This window comes from Cervus canadensis, chromosome 20, assembly GCF_019320065.1.
Source record: "Cervus canadensis isolate Bull #8, Minnesota chromosome 20, ASM1932006v1, whole genome shotgun sequence".
NCBI classification, from domain to species: domain Eukaryota; kingdom Metazoa; phylum Chordata; class Mammalia; order Artiodactyla; family Cervidae; genus Cervus; species Cervus canadensis.
The window spans coordinates 42193089-42213057 of NC_057405.1; the positions used below are offsets into that span (position 1 = coordinate 42193089).

Sequence of the window (19969 nt, forward strand, 5' to 3'; positions counted from 1 at the left end):
ATTGCTCTTAAATGCATCCATCAGATATTTTTCTGCAGACGCTATCGAATAGGTAAAGCATGTGATTGCACTAAAATTGAAAAACTGTAAAAGATGTACTGTGAGAAATATATTCCCTTAGTCTGTCAGATTACACCCCCACCCCGTCTGACAGTTCTTGCCAGTTTCATTCTGTTCTTGGAGAGAAATTCTATATAAAAACAAATATGTATTTACATGTATACTTAAATGTTTCTACATTTTTTGTTCAAATGCTGTCACTGTACACATTTTATGCCTCTGCTTTTTCACTTAACATACCTTGGAGATAATGCCTGTGTAACTCAAAAATATACTTTTACAGTTTTTGTTTGAATTATGGGTCAAGACAATCTTCACATTTGTTTTATTTTTCTTTTAATTTATAACTTCCTTTACCTCCTCTTTTTAAAATGAAACTTCTTTTTCTTTTCTTTTTTTTTCCTGAAGAAATACATAATGTGCAGAAGTCTCCATATTCTAGCTTTGGGGTTGACTCTCTTTCCCTTGGGTGTCTTTTTACACATTTCTCTGAGCCTTGTATTTCCTATAAACTGATAATGAGATATCTTGGATTGGTTAGTTTCAGGTTCAGTTTTCTTAGCAAGAATATTTCATAGATGGTGCACTGTACATCCTCCTGCATCACAATAGGAGCCACGTGATTTCTATGTTTAGTGATGTTAAGATAGATCTGTGTGTTTAGGTGTTTTCAGCTCTATTTGACTGTTATAAAGTTAGCCATTGACATTTCACTTGGTGAACATTTCCTGGATTGGTAGCAAAAAAAGTTCTGTCATTCCTTCTATATTTAATTTGGTGTAAAGTGATGGCAATCTGTTGTTTTTATAGATTTGCTAATATTCCCTATTTTTTTTAAGAGCGCTCTCTTTTTTAATAGTTTTATTTATTATTTATTTATGGCTGTGCTGGGTCTTTGTTGCTGCTTGGGCTTTTCTCTAGTTGCAGCAAATAAGGGCTGCTCTCTCATTGCTGTGCATGGGCTTCTCCTTGTGGTGGCTTCTCTTGCAGTGGAACATGGGCTCTAGAGTGAGTGGGCTTCAGGAGTTGCAGCCCACAGGCTTGGTAGTTGTGGTGTGCGGGCTTAGTTGCTTCCACGGTGTGTGAAATCATCTCAGGTTAGGGACTGAGGCATATCTTTTGCATTGGCAGGGTGGATTCTTTACTGCTGAGCCACCAGGGAAGACCCCTTAATTTTTAAATTATTAGTTGAGAAGATTCCTAGATTTAAATCAATTTTTAACATAGATTAGAAATTACCCATGGTCTTTAAATAGTATTTCAATAAGAAAATCTTTTGAAGTCAGTTATTTAAAATATATGTGAAATAACTGCCTAATTTTATTTACAAAATTTGTGTTTCCATGTATAGGTGTTTGAGACACCAAGCGACTCTCTAAACTTTTAGGATGTATTTTAGAATATCTATTTTTATTGTTCCTTTTTATATAGGTTGTTAAGTGTGGTATGCTGTGATCTAGACACTCTTCTTCTGTTGGAGGCTCAGTATCAAGTATCTGAAATGTTACTAAATGCTCAAGAAGAAAATACCTTAGAAACCTCTGAAAGTCACAGGTAAAAAAAAAAAATACCAAGACAGAATAATAGCTTTCTTTACAGATATTCTGTTAAGACAGTAATTTCAGTACAGTTTATTTAATGTTTTCCATTATCCAAATTCAGTAGATTTAAATAAGAGTAAAAAGCAATTAAAGCATAAATGTCAGTTAAAAAGATTGTGAATGACATTTTTGGAAATGGCTTGCAGAGTACTACTTTCTAAGTTTCTGTTTAGTTTTTTATGGTTTAGTTAAGTACTGACTTTATTAAGTTGTGTCACCTTTAAATTCAGATTACATGAGAAAGATGACTCATTAAACAAAATGTCTGATTTTTGTGTCTCTTGTAGAGGCAATTTTTACTTCATTTTCTTCATTATGTTAGTTCACAGTCATAAATTCTGATTATTATGAAATGATGTTATAGTAATATCTTGAAAACTTTTTTCTACTAAAATAACATACTTGACATTGCCTTGAATTGGTTGACATGTGCTGGATACACATTCAATTAGCTGGCATTATTTTTGTGTCCATAATTTTAAAAAAAGTGTTCCTCCATGCTAGCTAGGCCTTGGAAAAATAGTATAGATCAGGCTATATTGCTGAATACTCTAGGTTTGATATAGAGGATAGTATTAACAGCTGCAGGAAGTATGGAGGATGCAAAGTTTAGAATTTGAAATAGGATGCTTGGCCTAGAACTTACGGCAGAAAGCAAAGAGAAACTAAAGAGCCTCTTGATGATGGTGAAGGAGGAGAATGAAAAAGCTTATTTGAAACTCAGCATTCAGAACACTAAGATCATGGCATTCTGTCCCATCACTTCATCACAAAAAGAAGGGGAAAAAGTGAGAACAATGATAGGTTTCCTTTCCTTGGACTCCAAAATCACCGTGAACAATGACTGCAGCCATGAAATTCAGACGCTTGCGCCTTGGAAGGAAAGCTGTGACAATCCTAGGTGGTGTATTAGAAAGCAAAGACATCACTTTGCTAGCAAAGGTCTGTACAGTCAAAGCTATAGTTTTTTCTGCAGTCATGTACAGATGTGAGAGTTGGACCATGAAGAAGTTTGAATGCCAAAGAATTGATGCTTTAGAATTGATGCTTTTGAACTGTGGTGCTAGAGAAGACTCTTGAGAGTCCCTCAGACTGCAGGAAGATCAAACCAGTCAATCCTAAAGGAAATCAACCTGAATATTCATTGAAAAGACTGATACTGAAGCTATAATACATTGGCCACCTGATGCGAAGAGCTGACTCACTGGAAAAGACCCTGATGCTAGGAAAGATTGAAGGCAAAACAAGAAGGGAACAGCAGAGAATGAGATGGTTAGACGTCATCACTGACTTGATGGACATGAATTTAAGTAAACTCTGGAACTTAGTGGAGGACAGAGGAGCCTGGGGTGCTACAGTCCATGGGGACACAAAAAGTCAAACATGACTTAGCAACTGAATAATAACAACTAGAACTGAAGGGAACATTGACTAAAAATGTGGTAAAGTTGTTGTGGAAGTAATGCCTGTCTTCATCTCATTTCTTTTTGACATGTAGCATTTGTCAAGAAAATATTCTTCATACCATTCATTTCCTATATCAATTATATCTCCAATTCTTTGCTCCTTAGGTTGGAAAGCTGTTAGATAAAAGTGAATTTATCTCTCCCCTTTCTATAGAAACTGTATTGCTTTTTTCCTTATGCGTTGCACTGACATGATCTTAAAATTAAATCATATTTAATTAAGGCAGTGACAATTGGTATGTTTATTTTTCAGGGAGTTTATAATTGATAGCTTATCAGTAGAAAGAAATCATGTTCTTGTTAGAATAAATCTTATTGGTGGGCCAATGGAACGAATTTTGCCTCCAAGGTTACTGGAGAAGGTAAGTGGAATAAATGGAGGGGAGAATGTTTTTTGAATGTATTTTGAAGCAAGATAGCCAACTCAAATGACAGGATACAAGTAAATAGTTCCTAATGAAAATAGTATTTTTCATGACAAGATGTCACGAGTGGTAGTTTGTGTTGCAGAGTAGATAGGATATTATTTTATTAAAAACTTGTCATTTTCCTTGTGTGTCCTTGAATTTTTTTCACTTAAAAAATTTTTCTCCTTCATGATACTTAATTTTTATTAGATGACTAATTTTGTTGACTTTCATTGGCAATATTGAGTACCTCTTTTTTCATCAGTATCCATAGAGTTTGGTTTTCTCTGGAAGGGTTTTTTGTTGTTGTTGTTACTAAGTGCACTTGTTTTGACTCATCACACCAAGAATGGTGAGGTCAAAATGATTACGGTGCAAGAGAAACAGCTTTGTGAGCCATCTGTTTATAGACTTATCATATTTGTTTTCAGTATTTAATGTTTCTATATTTCGTTTTAGTTAGTATCCATTAGAATATTGAACTATAATATATGATAGCTTTTGGTTAGTTATGTTACAACTTATGAATTACTTATGAATTACAACTTAGAATTTATGAAACAAAAGCCAATTTAAATGTCACTTCAAAAAGTCTTAAAATTGGTATTAAACTACTTCCTAAAGTCATCTGTCTTGCTTCTTTTTTAGGGTAATGAACCATATCCTTGGCCAATGTTTTCATCATACCCTTTACCAAACTGCTATTTGTCAGACTGTGTTACAAGAAGTACTGATCTAAAACAAGGTAAAATGCTTATTGTCAAGTGCCATGTTTTAGTGATTTTTTTTAATACTTTGAAAAAAAGACATAATTTGAAGGCAGATTAATTCTATTTTTCTTTCAGTTTGTACATGTGGATAGATCTATATCTATTCCTTTGTAAGTTTTCCTTATTTCACATACTCTTTACTAAACTAATATTTGTATGATGCTGAATAATTCTTATCAGAATCTTTTTTTGTTTGTTTTAAAAAGGGAATTAGTGATTTTCGATGAATTAATTCTAGATATGTAGAAGTAGCCCGCCAGGCTTCTCTGTCCCTGCACATTCTCCAAGCAAGAATACTGGAGTGGGTTGCCATGCCCTCCTCAGAACTTTATTCAACAGATTAATATTTTTTTAATACTTGTGTGCCACATGTAAGTCCTGTGTGTTCAAGACTTGAAATATAAATGTTATATAAATATAGTAAAATAAAAAAATTTTAAATGTCAGCTGTTCATGACCTTTTAGAGAACACAGTCAAGTAATTAGACAGTCATATAGTATTACAGTGTGATAGGAACTAAATAGAAAATGTGTAGCCTGCTAGGATAGTTCATAAAGCAGATGCTCTTCCAAAGAACATTAAGTTTAATGTAAGACATGAAGTAGGTATTTTCTGGGTATTAAAAGAGCATTTTTGACAGGAACCAGCAGTGAGACCAAAAGGAGCAGATTGAATTAAGAACTCTAAGTAGTTCAAGGATGTGTGAGACATGATATGTGAGGACAAGAGTGACCAGAGATAAGACTTAGACGGGTAAGCCATGTTTGATCATAAGGCCTAGGTACCTCAAGTTCAGGTATTTAGACCTTATCGTAAGAGCAATAAAAAAACCAAGCAATTTTTAGACTTGAGAATTCTAAGATGAAATATGAAGATATTAAACCATTAATTTGAGAAGTTAACTCTTGATATCAACATGATCTTTGCATTACCAACAAACTTGCATTGGAAAAAAATAACGTATATAATTGATTTCACTAGGTTAGATTCCACAGTTATTATTGACAAGTAAGACATTTTTCTTCTTTCATAAAGCCATTTACCTTTCCCTATGTTTACTTACCTTAAATCAATTAATAGAGGCCATCAACTGATAAATATTTTTATTTCTATCCAGTGTTTAATATATACACTCTGTGTCTCGCGGTTGCACAGAGGCAAAAATTCTATTTTTTTCCTCTCTACCTAAAGGTTAGGGAAAGAGAACATGAGGGAATTTTAAAAGCCTTTAATACTGTCTTTTACAATTTTGCCTGTGTGTTTTTCTATTTGACCTGATTCAGAGATGTGGGGTTAATATTAAGTAAGAAGAGACCCTTGAAAGAATATCATTTTGGACCCTTCACACTGACTTGCATCTCTCAGTGAACCCAATCTTTTACTCTTATGTTTTCTACGCTACTTTCAGTGTTTTAGCCAGTCTTAAATATTCTGACATTCTTTCTTTAGGTTTCATTATTTATTCATCTACTCATTCCTTTATTCAACATGGTTTGTGAGTGCTGATTATCAGTTACTTCACTAAGCCCTGGAGATAAGATGAGGTGTTAAGACATGGTCTGTTCTCCCTGCCTCAACCCTTCAACCCCTTTCCTTGTCTCGAAATCACATTGCTATCTTTGCTAAGTTTCACTTGGAAACAAATACATCTTTTCTTTTGAACAGCAAATTTACTCATTATCAACCTTATTTTGTGATTGCCGTATTAGGTAATTTGTTTCTTCAAAGTAGTTTGATAAAAAATATGCTTTATTTGAAACTGACTAAGGCAGACAAATCAGAAAATAAGATTAAATTGATAGTTCCCTGAGAAGCTCAGAGGAGTATAACTTTATTCCCTGTTCTACTCTTAAAAGTGATTTAGAAAAGGGAGTAATAATAGCTTCTCTGTCTAGCCCAGAAGATAACTTGCAGAATGGTTATTAACCTTTAGTGAGCCCATAGTGTGTCCCCAGTTCCATTTACTCTCCTAGTCTCCTAGATGACTTATTTTCAAATCTTCTCATTAATCAACCCTTCCTCACCTCTTCCCAGTCTTCCCTGTCAGATAACTGTTTTTCTTTTTTTTTTCCCAAACTGAGGAAATAGAAGCTGTCAGCATCCATATACGCTTGATACATATTGGCTGACTCAGCTGCATCTGTACCAATTTAGGTTTTGCTTTACTATGAATGAAACTGCAAATATTACTTATAAAGGCCAGCTTCTTCAGTTGTGCGATACATTCCATTCTCTTTCTCAGCAAAGATATTGCTTCTAACAGTTCTCTCTTTTTCCTTATTGTTTTTTCATGGGATTATGGAGTTAGGGGATGAGAGCTTGGTAGACCTCCGCACTGTATCTTTTCCATAAGCCAACAAGCATGCTATTAATTTTTCCATATTTAAAATACCTTCTTTTGAACTTGCTTTCCCCTCTCTGCAATTCCATGTCTGTCCTTCTACTGCAAAATTCCTTCAAGGAATTGTCTAATCTTAGTATTGTAGTTATTCTCTTTCTGTGTTCTCTTGAATCTACTTGAAAGCTAATCAGGCTTTCACCCCTGCCATTCTACCAGGGTTAAATCAGTGGGTCAGATCTCAGTACTTATCTTGTTACACTTAGTATTATCACTTAACATGTTTGATGCCTCTGCTTTTTGAAACATTTTCTTATTTGGCTTTCAGAAAGTACGTTATCTGATTATTCCCCCCACCCCCTTGAATTCCTGGCAAATTCTTCATCTTTGTTGGATCTTTCAGATCTCTCCAAACTCTCAACTTTGGAGTGCCCCTCAGTTCTCAGTTGTATTTTTTTGTATGTGTGCATGTTCTTTTGGGGATTTCATCTAGTCTTATGACTAAAATAACTGTCCAATATACACAGATTTATATCTTTAACCTGTGTCTCTACTTGACTCTGTGCTCATATCTGTTTACTTGATACCTTTGCTAGGGTGGTTAGTAAATATATCAAATTTAACAACTCTGAGATAAACTTTGGTACTCTATTTCAAAATCTATTCCTTTGGTACATTTCCTCATTTTAGAAATGACAACTTTGTGCTTCCATTTCTTTAGGCAATAAAGTTGAAGACTTTTTTTGACTCTTTTTCTCTTTATAACCTGCATCTGTGAGTGAAATCACTCAGTCATGTCTGACTCTTTGCAACCCCATGGACTGTAGCCCTCCAGGATCCTTCATCCCTGGGATTTTCCAGGCAAGAATATTGGAATGAGTTGCCATTTCCTCCTGCCAGGGGATCTTTCTGACCCAGGGATCAAACTCAAGTCTCCCACATGGCAGGCAGATGCTTTACCGGCTGACCCATTTCTGTCACAAATGTTCTTGATTCTTCATACCTCAAACAAAACCACTTTTCACTCATCCACTATTCACTCTCATCTCTCACTGTACTGTTATAGTAATCTGTTCAGTTTGTTAACACAGCAGCAAGAGTAATGCTATTGAAATGTGAGTTGGATTATTTTTACTCCTCTAATTGAAACCCTCTAATGACTTCCCTATAATCTACAAGGCCCAGTTTCTGTCACATGTCCTATTTTAGTTTAATACAATTTCAGGTCTGTTTATTTAATTTCATATTTTCCCACCATACTGGGCAGAAACTTCTAGTTACCTTTCTGTTAATGCCTAGAATACAAGTGTTTGAATAAGACATTATTCTCAATTTTACAGCAATACTTAATACTTCCTACTAATGGTGGCCCTGACATTACTGTGATTCTGTTAAGCAGGACAGAATGATCTAGCCAGTCAGTGGATAGCCCAAGAGGTACCACAGGAAGGGATTTTACATAGACACATTCTGAGTCAAACATGAATCACACTTATGTCATTATGATATTGCTCATGTTTCACTGACCCTGTACTTGTAGAAGAACAGCAGAGAATGGGAGAGGAAATCAGAAGCATGTCCAAATTTCCATAGTACCTAAGAGAGTATAGTGATGATGCCCCTGTAACCTCTGTGAGAATAATGGAGCCAGACGTAATTCTAGCAGATACAAAACTAAATTCAAAGTAATGTTCCTCGTTCAACACTGTTCAATAAGTTGAACATAAATTATGCATTTAAGCTAGTAATTATGCATTTAAGCTGTTTAAGCTAGTAATACTTTAAGATACAAATAGCTGTTTTAAAGGCAAGAGTTCATATACTTGCCGTTTTGCTTTTTCAATTTGGAGGTAATGATTCACTGATTCTGATAGGTGTTATTTTAGTCACTTGCACTGCAGTATTTTGAGATATCATTTCATTGTTGTGGAAAAAAATCACTTTAGTTGTGTGCACAGGCTGACATTCACCTAATTTGTCTCCCAACTTTTAGATTTATCCTCCTTGCTACAGTTAGCATTTCTTCATCTGTTAAATTGCCTCTTGTTAGTTCTCTGGCATCAGTGTTAGCTATTAGATGATTTGTTTTCATCTGTAAATAAGAATCTTGAGGCACCATTTGGTTCAGTTATTTTTCTTTGTACGTTTTTAGGGTCACTATATTAAAATGTAAAAGCCTTTAAAAAAACTGGTAAGTATTATTTATGTACATATGTCACATATGTGGATAATCATAAATCAACTTACATGAAAATTTTTCTTCCAAAATGTCATCTCTCTGTTATCTGAGAGTTGAGAAAAGTAGGAAGAAATGTGTTAGTACAGCAACTTATTGTTCCTGTGTAGAAGATAAGAAGGAGGGAAGGGACGTTGGAGAGGTGTGCAGTAGTTAAAACCAAGTGCCAGTTAGCATGTCAGTGAACTGCTAGAGATTAACTCATACTTCCTTTCCTATATGAAACAGAAAGACTGAGACAACAATCTGTTTTGTTTTGTTTTTGCTTTCCTAAGCTAAAATTAGATTTCCCAGGAATTATTACATCACTAATCAGTGAGTGTGCTCTTCAGCATTCCATTTTGATGTGTTCAGGATGGGGACTTCTTTCTTTTAGGAGAAAGGGAAATTCAGTACTTCCATACTGAGAAATAAAAATGGCTTGAGTTGGCTAGCATAGTCTGGCCTTTGGAAAGACATAACTCAGTAAAATGAGAAATAAGCTCTCCTTACTTCCCTTTCTAGCATCTTCCATTCACTTTATTTTTTATTTTATAAAGTTTATGCAGGCTGAATTATAAAAATCAGCAATCAAATTCATGCCTATATCCTATCTACTTTATTACTGTAGAATTTCTATCTTTATCAAGAAATCACTCAGAAATACATTTGCTTTGTTGGGGCTGGTATCTTCAAAGTAGAGAGTATGTTGTTTTGTCATTGCCTTTATGTTTCTCGTATCCCTAACAGGGCCAGCCGAAGCACAGCATTGATTCGCAAGGTCATCGATGTCCAGGCCACTGGCAGTGATTGCTTTTTTTTTTTTGATCTTAGAAATTCAAATGGCTATTCATTGAAAGCCTCAAACATATTAGTAGCTTTTGATACAAGTAAACTTATGAATGTTCTGAAGTAAAAATGAGCTTAAGAAAAAAAGGAGAATGGCATGACTTACAACAGCAACTACATTTTAATAAAAGAATGAAAATTGCCAAATTAACAAATGAGTAGGTTGGATTGCTTTTATTCCTAGTCTGATAAATTATGTAAGATTTAGGATTGCCACTTCTCCTCCAATCAACCGAAAATAGAATCCCATGAGAAAAACAAAGTGCTTTGAAAAATAATATGTACTACATAAAATGTAATGCAGCATGATGACAAGGTATTGTTTGTTCTGATTTTGAGTCTTTGTATTATGTCTTACATATATAGTAAGTCTATAAATATTTTTGGAGATGAATTCTCCTTTTTATCAAATATTTATCTAGGCTTTTATGTCAAGTCAGGCACTTTCTCATTTTTTTTTCTTTCTGTATTGTTTCTACCCTTGGAATTAAAATTTATTTTCTGCAGATAAAAGGTAAATGGCTTTTATTTGGCATTATCCTGTTAACTGAGAGAATAAGAAAATATGGTTCCTTTCCAATGTCATGAATCTTGAGCTGTAGTTGTTGAGATACTTAGTTTAAAAATCAGAATAAGTGTTTTCCTTTGAATTGTAAAAAGTCTTCATGTACTTCTTGCATGTTTGAAACAAACATCAGTGGCAGATAGCAGAAATAAATCACCTGCTAGTTTAGATGCAAGTGATAGGGGAAAACTAATTGCTCATTTTTAAAAAAAACTCTGATGCCTCCTATAGTACATGCTTAATTATCACATATTAAAATGAAAAGTGATATGATAATTCTAAAGTGAAGTATAATCTGTATAAAATATAGATGTCATATGTGTAAGAACTCACAGTTCAAACCAAATAAAGACAGTGTAAGAATTTAGATACTCTCACATTTAGAAATGTAGGGAGAACTAATATAGAGAATTTAAGCATCTTTTCAATTGCTTCTTGGAGACCACTCCAGAGTCTTTCCTTAGATATTGTAAATATTAAGAATAAAGGGGCATAACTGTATTAATCTGCATGGAAAAGGAAAAGATAAGCAGAAACACAAATTGGAAGCAAATATTTCACAAATATGCTTCAGACTAATAGATGGGTGACTTTCCAAATTAAGCCTAGGAATCTGTTGCAAGTTAATTTATTAAATCTTCCATTTATTTTGTTTCTTTTATAGCAGCTGTTTATGATATTCTGTATAAAATGGGCATTCAGAATGTCTGATACCCTTGGAAAGAAGTATGCAAAGTTTTTTGCATAGATTTTCTTTGCATTTGTATTGTGCTTACATTTTTCTTGTCCTTGAAATGGAGGTTCTTTCTTTTTACATCATCTGTGATAATAAGTATAACCTTTCCTTCTATATTGTAATCTTTTGAGAAACAAATTATACAATATCATCAAGTATGAAAAGATTATAGTACTTACCATAACAAAGAATTTCAGGGTTTAGATATGAACTATTATCAGTTGTAATTGAATTTTGTAAACATGAAACTTGATGTTTCCTATTTCCTCAGTGATAGTAAGTAAGTAAGTGGGTTGGGTAAAAAGTGCTTATTGCCAGAGGGAACTGTCCTGTGCATTGTATGATTTTTTTTTAGCAGCTTTCATGGTCTCTGCTCACTAGATACCCATAGAGGTCTCTCTCTGCACCCACCCCTCCCAGAGCAAAACTTAGCCCATTTGAGAACTATAGCTGTAGATTTGTTTTTTCATACTAGCACTTCATACAGATAGACTCACGTAAGATACTTTATTTGTGCTTGATTTCTTTAAGCATAATGAATTCAAGATTCATCTAGTTTGTTACATGCACCATTTGTGTGTACCATTTTACTCAGGAGGATTCCAGTATAGATGAACTGCAGTTTGAGTTAATTTCACTTTTTGTTTGTATTTTCTTAAAATTCTTAAAAACAACTGCTTTAAAATATTTACCCAGTAATTGTATAACCAAGGTCCTTTCTGTGTCTTTATATTAATTGATTTAACTACTGGTTAGTAACTTTTAATTAAATACTCAGCATTATTAATTTTACATAGTTGAGTGCTAGATTTTGTTTTCTTTAAAGAGTAATGGACATTTCGGGCCATGCAGTCAAGTTACTTGTGAAATCAGTTTGATCATTCAGGGCTTTCATTGTTTTTGTTAGGCTACGTGTAAAGTTGTCTTTGTGTGTGTGTGTGTGTTTAGTCGCTCAGTCGTATCTATGTGTGACCCCATGGACTGTAGCCCACCAGGCTTCTCTGCTCATGGAATTCTCCAGGCAAGAATACTGGAGTGGGTTGCCATTTCCTCCTCTGGAGGATCTTCCCAACCCAAGGATCAAACCTGCAGCTCCTGCATTGGCAGACGGATTCTTTACCAGTGCGCCACCTGGGAAGCCCCGTGTCTTTACTTTAAGGTTAATTTAACTCTTTTACGAAGGTTTGACTCTTTTGGTCTGTGGAACTCTGAGGAGGACTCTTCATGGTCTTTCTGTAACTTGGACATCTCCTCACCGTATGTATACTCAGAATTGTTCATGTTCTCTGCCCAGTCTTGTGGAGCTTCACTCTTCATCTGCACAGCCGATTCTTTGCAACCACCTAGACAAAAACTTAAACAGATTTTTGGAGTTCTTTCTTTGTTCTCCCTCTTCCACAAATTTTAGGCTCCTCAGTCTCTCTGCCGTTTGACTTCTGTGTCTTTAACTCAGTGCCCCACTTCCTGCATAATCATGTTGAAAGTAATTCTAGAAAAAACCAGGGCCCAGTTGTAAAGGTACCTTGTTAGTTTCCCTTTTCTCAGACATGACAGTCCTATACTGCCTGTTGTTGACCAGTGTCTGAAAACAGTGTTTTGATATATTTTAACATTTCTTGAGTTATTTATGGTAGGAAGGCAAGTATATTTCCAGTTTCTCCATCATGACCAGAAGCAAAGCTATGGTTTTTAAATTTTTTATGTGACGATAAACAAAGAAATTTTGGTAAACATTCAATTTTATGTATCGTTCAGGTTTGTTCTATTCCCCAAATCACTGATTTAGAATTGTTGTGTTCCTATGATACCATTCCGGTAATTCCATTTCTCCTTGCCTCATTCTCCATGCCCAAGGGCTTTTGCTAGAGTAAAGTTACTGGCCTCTCTCTGGACTTCCTCACTTATTATGTACTAAGTTAGGAAGGAAAAATGTTTGGTAGGTGAATTTTGGAGAAGGAATGAAAAATCTTGGATTAGACTACTTAAAGGCTATATTTCCAAGTTAGCCTATCTTTTCATTAATTTTTATTTAAACCTTTTTTGTTTTTTTTTTCCAGTTAGCATTATACTCATAGCTTTCCTAACAAAAGCAATCAGGAGAGACCTTTGGTTGTCTCATCACTGTATGATTGAATATGTTTTTTCAGTGCAGGGGAGAGATTTGTTAAGTCCATGTGGCAGGAGATTCAAGTTAAGGTGCTTAATTTAGCTGTTACAGTACTAGCATTGATATTTTGAACTGCATTTATATCCTCCTGTCTACTTTTCATTTGGTTCCAGATTTGGAGGAGGGAAATAAAGGATTTGTTTTCCTCAAACTTTTTAACATTACAGATACAAATTTTCAGTAAACATATCAAATCACTAAATATTATTAGCTGTGATATATGCACATTGAAGAGCTCACATTCCCACTGAGATCTAGGGGAAACCATAACCAGATTATGAGGATACAAAGTTGTCTCTCTAGGAATCTCCTAGGCACTCTATCTCCAGCTCAGCATTTGTTAATTGCCTCAAATCAAATTTCCAGGTACTAAATTGGGTCTTTCAGCCTTTCTCCAGTTGGTGGATTCAGATGCATGCCACATTTACTGCTTCAGGACTGTTTACAGTCTAGTGCCTGTGCTTTTTTCCTTGGAAGGAAATGCAAGAGCAAAATAGAATAGCAAATGTGAAAGGAGAGAGACAGGAGAGCAAGAAGAGGGTGTGAGCAGGAGGGAAGAAGAAAAGATAACAGGTTTTTTAAATAGCAAATAACTTACAAAAGAGCTTTATGGACATTTTCACCTTGAGGGATGGTGGTGGTTATAAAAGACAGGGTCACACATGGATAGAAAGAATTGACACAGAAGGAAACAAAGATGAAAAGCAAACTGCTTTTGTCTTTTCAGTCATGTACCACTAGTGATTTTTTATAGAACTGTCTGACTCTTACAGTGTTACATTAGTTTTAGGTGTACAACATAGTGCTTCAATACTTTTATAGATTATACTACATATAAAGTTTTTTTTTTTATAAGATCTTGACTGCATTCTCTGTTCTATAATTATATCCTTGTATCTTACTTTATACTTATGGAGTGGTGCTAGATATGTAAAGGGAATTAAGAGGTACAAATAATTAGTGATTCTTAGTGGGTTCTAGATAGTTTGCTCTTGGGGAATAAATAATGTAAATATTCTAAATGGAAACTATAAAAATTCCATTTAATGCTGTTCAGTTGTCTGTTACCTAACTTATATCAAGATGCATTTAACATTAATACTCTGCTGTTAATAATATAATTTCCAACAAAATTATCAGCCATGATATTTCTTGTTTAAAGTTTTGAGTTTTTATTAAAAATAGTAATTTTCTCCTTTGACTAAATCAGTTTCATTTTTCTCTAGATATTGCCTCTGATTGAGGCCATTTGTGGAATATTATAGGATCATTTTGCCCTTGATATTTAAAGGGAATATATTAGATTACTACTAAGTATCAGAATTCTACATTCTTCCAACAGAACAGTTCTTTCTGGCTTATATGGATACTTATGAGTGTGCATATATTTGATACATTTGTATACTCGTGCATGCATGCTGAGTCACTTCAGTCGTGTCCAACTCTTTGCAACCCCATGTGCCGTAGCCCTCCAGGCTCCTCTGTCCATGGGATTCTCCAGGCAAGAACATTGGAGTAGGTTGTCATTTTCTTCTCCAGGAGGTCTTCCCAACCGAGGGACTGAACCCACGTCTCTTATGTCTCCTGCATTTGCAGGTGGGTTCTTTTACCACCAGCACCACCTGGGAAGCCCTACTCATAATGTTTGTACAAAAGAATATTTCTGTAGTTTTGATATGAGAAGGCTTTTTTGGTGACCTAATTGTCAAATGTGGAAATAGTTACATGAATTATGATTTGTACAATCAGTCATATAATTTTGTATATGATAACCATGAGGATTGAGTGAGGATATGTAACTGCTTTTTTAGGGCTAAATAAAATCAGCTTAGATCATTGGAATGATATGTATTAATAAATCTTGATTATACTCAGTTATACTCCTGACTGTTAATGCACAAATACACACACATGTAAGTCGCATGAGGGCCAGTGACCTTGTCTGTCTAGATTGTTATAGCCACATAGGAATTCCATGCATGTTTATTGAATGTATTTTTATAAAAATTAGATGGAAAAATAAAATAGTTTAGTAAGGTAAAAGTTTATTTTTTAAAAAATTCCTAAGAATAAGGACTTGTTTTCTTTATTATAATTTTATTCATTTCAAAGGACCAGGAGTTGGTTGAAATCCTCTTTAGTGTTAAGTTGACTACTGATATTTTCTTGGTGAAATTCATTAGCCCCTTAGGTGGCTGTATTTTATAGTGTTCCAAACCATGTCTTTGGGTAGAAGCAATCAGGCCTTTGACTTTATACATGGAAAATGGTCTTGTTCCTCTTTCCCCAAATTCTCCTTCAAGGACAGTGGTAAAGTGTATGAGTTGATGTGGCTGTCTATCCCCCCACCCTCTGCTCTTCTAGAAAGAAGAGATTTTTTTTTCTCCTCTTTGAATTTTTACATATATATGTGAGTAAATAGTATATATGCTTATATATATATGTATTTGTATATCCTTTTTAAATGACACCTAAATCTTCAAGATATTTAGATGTTTTCTAAATCAATAAATTAGATGTTTTCTAATGCAAAATATGATGGGAATACAATTAAAATGGAAGGTGGAAAAATCTCATGTGAATAAAAGGAAAACATAAAATTAATTTTGCCATATTCATAAAATTGCTAAGAAAGAAGAAAAGTTATAATTTAGCAAAAGGTGCTCTTTGAGCGGGACTTACCAGGTAACTCAGTGGTAAAAGCATCCACCTGCCCGTGCAGGAGACACAGGAGACATTGGTTCCATCCCTGGGTCAGGAAGACCCCTGGAGGCGGCAATGGCAACTTGCTCCAGTATTCTTGCTTGGGGAATCCCATGGACAGAGGAGCCTGGTGGGCTGCAGTCCAAAGGGTTGCAGAGTTGGACTGAGCACATGCATGCATGCTTTTTTAGCATGATTCATTTTCAGCCTATTTTTTTTTTTCCTTTTACCAAAAAGAGGAAATAAATAACTGACTAGAGATTTTCTACATTTATGCTTTCTTTTTGCCTTAAAGAAATGAATAAGCCCAGTAGCCAGAGTAGCGTACTAAAATTCCCTTGTAGATAGGGGCTCCAGTTGCCCTGCTGCAGAAACTAATAAAGGCGTGGTTGGCTCTAAAAAAAAAAAAAAAAAAAAAAAGAAATGAATAAAACTGCACCTGAATGTACATGAAGAATTAGTATAATGTTTATATCAGTCTCTGTAGTGAAATCTTAAGGTCCGCACTCTGTATTAAATCAAATACTCAGTAATGAATAATGTTTGTGTAAGAAAGAGTAATGGTTATAAATCAGTCCATTTTATGAGTTTTTGATAAATATGGTGATAGCAGTTTGATGGTGTAAGATATAATTACAGAAAAATATCTGTTTCCTTTTGAAACCCATATAAAATATTTTTTCTGGAACTTATAACTGTTTACATTACTAACATTAATACTTATTTTTCAGTGTATCTAGCATCTTTTGTTAAAATAACATAACAAGACATCTTTCTTATTAGACAATGATCTTGGCAAACTTTTATTGTGCTTCAAAATGTCTGATAAACAAACTGCATGGATAGAAAACTGCCGAAGACAATTCTGCAAAATAATGAAGGCCAAACCTGATATAATCAGTGGAGGTGGTGAGTATTTTTTTAATTTTTGTGGGATTTTTTTTGGCTTGAAAAGTTTATTAACAGAAACTGTGGTTTCTCAAGATTAATACTGGCATATCTAGAATCAGTCAGTTCAGTTCAGTTCAGTTGCTCAGTCGTGTCCGACTCTGTGAGAGAATACATAACATTAGTTCTAGAAGTCCATTGACTTCTGGGAAATTTGTGATCCTAGAGAACAGAAATTAAAATTTGAGAAACTATGCAGATTTTTTTTTTAATACTGTCACAGAGGTCTTGTTAAGCTAAATCTACCTTGCCTAGGTAATGGTTTGCTTGATATCACCAGCTATATTTTCTAGACCAGTTAGCAAGTTGTTTTATACTCAGATATTTATATGTGTGCTTGGTTTCGTAAAATGACCTTGTTTTAATTAACATTATCTTGAATAAAGATACTCCAAGAACTAAGTTTTAATGTGAATATAAGCTAGATTTCTTGAAAGCTGTAATTTAAAAATATTGTCCTATTTATCAGTCATGCTTTATGGTTCTTATGTTTCTATCAGTTGCTATAAAATTAAAAATGGGAAATAAAAATAAGTTTATATTTTGTTGGAGAAATTATATTTTTAGGGCAAGAAAATAAAACATTATTCTCCAAAATTTTACTGTAAAATGAGCAGTTCAACTGTTTTAGACACTCCCAAATACTTTAAAAATGGCTATTAGAAAAAATATATATATATATGTTTATCACTGATTGCATAACAGAGAATACTTAAAATAGGTTTTGCAAATGCCAAAGGGTACAGAACAAAATGAGAAAATAGCAGCTTGGTATATTATTTAAACACAATAACTAAAGGTATAGTTTTCTGAGTTTCTTTCTTACAGGGATAGTGATAAGACAAAAGAGAAATCACCTCTTCAGTTCTATTCACAACTCTGAAACAGGATAAAGGAGCAGAGCATTATCATTAAAACCATGTTCTGTTTGGAATCTTGGGGCAGGCACTTCCCACAAGTCTTGGTCTTAGTTATACATTACTCTGATACTGTGTCCATCATTAGATTGTGAGCTACTTTTAAAAATAGATCTTAACCTCTCTGCCCAGCAAGGTCTAGTTGGTTACACAAAATTCAGTTACTCTTCATAGCAACGAGCTCAGTCCACAGTGTTAGATCCAAGAAGTTAACCCAACAATCTGACACCGAAACCATGCTCAGTATCCGTTTACAGTAGTAACTCTTTGCACTTTCTCTTTAGTACCTAATGTTTTGCTCATGGGAGGTAACCATTTATTAAATAAACCCAGGTGAGCATAATACTGATGAGATAGAAGATGAAAAATATTTTTAATATCTCCAATCTCATGGCCTGGTTTTCTTTTTATAAGCTAAAAGTTGAACTAGTTTAGGGGGTAAGCTCAAGGGAGAAACACGAAATACATGCTTTTGTAAGGCAAGCATGCTTATTTATTTGTCTATGTTCATGCACATGTACAGAATGACTCTATAATCTGATTCAATTTGGGTTTTAAATATAAGCAATCTACAGTTATCAAGAACCAAAGGTTTTAGAATTATCATTACTTATGCTGCAGTTTCTCCCTCAAATCTGTATATAAAACCCTGCAGTGCACAATGAATACCATGTACCTCCATTAATATTTTTCATAATTATGATAATGAGTGAATGGATGTCTTAAATTCTCTATAAATTATATACTCTGAATCCAAAAGGAGGTAGACAAAGGAGATTCAGTTAACAAGAATTTAATGAGAACCTACTGTTGACTCCCTGTCCTGCTCCCTGCTATGGGCAGCTACTCTCCTTTTGTAGGTGATGATAAGGAAGGAGAGAGCAATCTATAAATAGTCTTTCCAAATTGATTTAAACCCAGGCCACTAGACAGCTATCAGGAGAGAGATATTCCAGCTTTCTCCAGCTTGGGCTCCTGCTGTTTCCAGAGTTTTCTTTCCAGGTTTTCAGCTTATAAGAATAAATGAGACCATGTAAATATGCACTTGAATGATATTCCTGCACTTACTTGTAATGAATCATTGGCAGAAGCAATATATTATATGACCTAAGACCCACAGGCTGAAGTTAATTTTTTAAAATGTAAGTCACATTTTTCTTTTTCGTAACCTTATTCTTGTTCTATGTGTACCTTCTACCCCACCCTCAGTTATATCCCAGACCTTTTTCCTGACATGGAACTAATTAGAACATGTTCTCTGAATTTCTATAAATTTCATTCATTTTCATGTGTTTATTTCATTCAGCTTCAGGAGAGAACATAGGTAGACACTCTATTCCATTAGGTTGAATTTCAAATGTATTCATGGACTGCCTCTTTTTCTTTGTTAAAATATAAATCATTCCACAGTTCTTTTTTTTTCTTCTTGTCAGGAAGGCTCCTGTAGATCTGATAGACTTCTAGTTTCTGCTGAGTTTATTACACTAGCCGCTTGTTGTCTATTCACTCTAAACATTAGATTCCATCATCAATTGTGTGTTTAATTTTTTTTACTCTTGTATCTTCCTAGAGTAATTTCCCTATAAAAATGTTTCTGTTTTTCACGTTATCTTCTAATCCTTATTTCCCACTAGTCTTTTGTGACCTAATAATTATACAATTAAGTATGTTCCAGGTATATTCTTCCTGTTTTTGTTTTCCAGTGTTAATAATATGGATTCCCAGGTGGTGCTAGTGGTAAAGAACTACTTGCCATGTAGGAAACATAAGAGTCATGAGTTCGATCCCTAGGTTGGGAAGATTGCCTGGAGAAGGGCATGGCAGCCCACTCCAGTATTCTTACCCGGAGAATCCCGAGACAGAGGTGCCTGGCCAGCTGCAGTCCATTGGTTTGCAAAGAGTCAACTGACAAGCACACACATGCATACAATGTAGAATTCATTTAATTTGAGTTGGCCACTAAATAACATATGTAACATGTCTTATAGACAGTATTGGAAGCTGGTATGCTTTATAACTATAATACATTTTGTCTAACTCTATACTTCAAATGTGCAAATTATTACTACTTGGACTTTTAAGAGTTTTTGTTTAAGATGCCCTTTTGTCCTTTAAATTTTGCTTTATTTTTTTCTGTTTTTCTCTGAAAGAATCCTGGCGTAACAGCAGTGAGGTCATCTGGACTCATGTTTCTGGCTCCTAAATGTAGTTCAAGGAATTCTGGTT

General features: G+C 34.5%; 1 protein-coding gene across 7 annotated transcripts in view; it reads left to right on the top strand.

Annotated features, from left to right (window-relative positions):
- Positions 1 to 19969, top strand: part of TBC1D32 (TBC1 domain family member 32) — a 176702-nt gene that overhangs the window by 103616 nt on the left and 53117 nt on the right. For 6 of the 7 annotated variants that reach the window (XM_043439071.1, XM_043439072.1, XM_043439073.1 and 3 more), the window contains 4 exons: positions 1492 to 1614; positions 3381 to 3489; positions 4183 to 4279; positions 16662 to 16787. In XM_043439071.1, coding sequence (XP_043295006.1) covers positions 1492 to 1614; positions 3381 to 3489; positions 4183 to 4279; positions 16662 to 16787 — 455 coding nt within the window. Of the gene's footprint in view, positions 1 to 1491; positions 1615 to 3380; positions 3490 to 4182; positions 4280 to 9608; positions 12006 to 16661; positions 16788 to 19969 lie in introns of those variants that run through there. The other variant, XM_043439077.1, reaches the window with a different exon arrangement.